Source organism: Rutidosis leptorrhynchoides, chromosome 3 (assembly GCF_046630445.1).
Source record: "Rutidosis leptorrhynchoides isolate AG116_Rl617_1_P2 chromosome 3, CSIRO_AGI_Rlap_v1, whole genome shotgun sequence".
Classification (NCBI taxonomy): domain Eukaryota; kingdom Viridiplantae; phylum Streptophyta; class Magnoliopsida; order Asterales; family Asteraceae; genus Rutidosis; species Rutidosis leptorrhynchoides.
The window spans coordinates 429,210,112-429,212,533 of record NC_092335.1 but is presented as its reverse complement, the minus strand read 5'-3'; the positions used below and the strand labels follow the sequence as shown (position 1 = coordinate 429,212,533).

At 41.5% G+C, this 2,422-nt stretch overlaps 1 protein-coding gene across 1 annotated transcript; it reads right to left on the bottom strand.

Moving 5' to 3' along the window:
- Positions 1-596: 596 nt before the first annotated feature.
- LOC139901463 (uncharacterized) lies at positions 597-1,220 on the bottom strand. The gene has a single exon (XM_071884175.1). The coding sequence runs from the start codon at positions 1,218-1,220 to the stop codon at positions 597-599; it is 624 nt and encodes a 207-aa protein (XP_071740276.1).
- Positions 1,221-2,422: the final 1,202 nt, after the last annotated feature.

Sequence of the window (2,422 nt, the reverse complement as noted above, 5' to 3'; positions counted from 1 at the left end):
TTTTTTGACCCCTTGATGAGATTTAGAGAAAGAATCATAAGAGACAAAATTAGAAGGAGAATACGAGGAAGCATGACTTGCAGTTTTCTTAGCTAAAATGTTGTTGTCGTTTGTGATATGCTCGTTGGATCCCAAGTCACCAACCCAATCAAGATCATCAACATCCTTACCAGAAGTTTCTGTTTCGAAGAAGTGCCCGACAAAAGACTCGTACTGCTCTTTTGTTAACCCGAGAATTGGTGAGCATGTACCAGAATAGGTGAATGCAGCCATTGACTTCACCACCTCCTTTTTCTTGTTTCCAAGACACCATTCTGGATACCCTATCCTCTTGAAACACCTATCCCACACAGGTCCTTCTTTTCCACAGTGTGTACAGCTGTCTGTCGTTTCAAGACTTTTTTTATTGCTTGGCCACCAATCTGGATAACCTATGCGCTTAAAACACCCCTCACGCATGTGTCCATCCTTACCACAGTGGGTGCAGTTTTCGATTTCCTCTGTACGCTTGGTTACTTTTGAGAAAAACTTATCACACCTTTGATTCTGGTTACCATCTCGTCTTAATACCGAGGGTTTGAAAGCAGCAACTTTAATTACTGGTTCTTATCAGCGGATATGATTCTATGTCGTTCATCTTCAGAAATAAGATGGTAAACGTTACCCAAGTTGGGCACAGGATTCATCGCTAGAATTTGAGTCTTGATCACAGAAAATTGGTCGTCAAGTCCCATAAGGAACTCATATATTCTCTCGTTCTCCTTAAGCCCGCTGGTTTTCTTTCCAATGTCACACGTGCAGCCTTTACATGAGCACTTCGGTATTGGTAGTATCGAATCGATTTCATCCCAAAGACTACGCAACTTGGTGTAATAAACTGAAACAGTCGTCCCATCTTGATGTATCATGGAGAATGATTGCTTTAGTTCATAAGCCCTTGGCGCGCTTTCTTTTCCAAATCGTTCTTTTAAATCTAACCAAAATTTAGAAGCCGCATTAGCATACTTTATGCTAGTTCTTATCTCTTTCTCCATGGCAGTAATCAACAAAACTTTTACCATTGCATCACAACGCATCCACAACATATATTGAGGGGAGTTGTTGTCCGATTTCTTGGATCCATCGACAAAACTAACTTTATTTTTGGCAAAGAGAAAGTTCATCATCTCTTGAGACCAATCCGTGTAATTATTGCCGGAAAGGGTTTCATTAACATGCATTTGTTTTGGGTAATCCGATGGATGAATATACATCAGAGAGTTGATGTCAATCATGTAACACCCCAACTTAACATGACCACAATATTGTCCGCTTTGCCCGCAGGCGCACGGCTTTTTCTTGGAGATCACACACGAGAAGCACTTTCTCAGGAGGTCACCCATCCTGGTAGTGCTCTCGCCCGAGCACGCTTAACCACAACGTACTCGCACTTCTACTCAGCCTGTGATCCCAAAACGCGTTGTGTCATTTAAGCGTGAGTATTACCTTATAATCCCATGATCACTCATGTTCGTGGGTGATGTGGGATTTGCCTAGGGTGTTACATTCACCCCCCTTAGGGACTCATCGTCCTCGATGAGATTTGCCCCACCACCCCCAACGGCACATGAGTGGCTCTGATACCATTTTGTAACACCCCAACTTAACATGACCACAATATTGTCCACTTTGCCCGCAGGCGCACGGCTTTTTCTTGGCGATCACACACGAGAAGCACTTTCCTAGGAGGTCACCCATCCTGGTAGTGCTCTCGCCCGAGCACGCTTAACCACAACGTACTCGCACTTCTACTCAGCCTGTGATCCCAAAACGCGTTGTATCATTTAAGCGTGAGTATTACCTTATAATCCCATGATCACTCATGTTCGTGGGCGATGTGAGATTTGCCTAGGGTGTTACAAATCACACAATTATTTTTTTCGTTGGAAGAACTTTCTTGATTGCCGGCCATGACTGCTGATTAAAAATATATATAGTTGTGATGAAACAAAAAACACCAATTATATTCTTTCTTTGACTCACATACGCACCAATCGATGGTGATGATAAAATTCACTTATTCTATACACGCAAATCGAAACAAAACAAGAATGAATTTGTTTTTCTTGCAATGTTGTTGTTCACGTGCAAATTAAAAGAGACAAGAAATCCCTTTTCCTTTCTTTTCTTTTGAGACCAGCAATTTTTATCGTAAAGTTACAGCGGTCGATGACGAATTTTGTGGTATTTTTTTATTCCTGCTCTTTGCTGCGTGAAATTAATGGAACCAAAATCAGAGTGTAAGCTCTTTGATTAAAGGACCAATAGATGATAGCCAACAAGTGTGAAGCCTACTCCATTTCTCTGTTTTTCTTTTTTTCGTATACGCCTCAAACCCCCTTTTTCTGAAGACTTTGACGGACATATCTAATTTGTTTTTTTT

Coding starts and splice junctions, on each gene's coding strand:
- LOC139901463 (XM_071884175.1), bottom strand. CDS start 1,220: ATGCATGTTAATGAAACCCTTTCCGGCAATAATTACACGGATTGGTCT.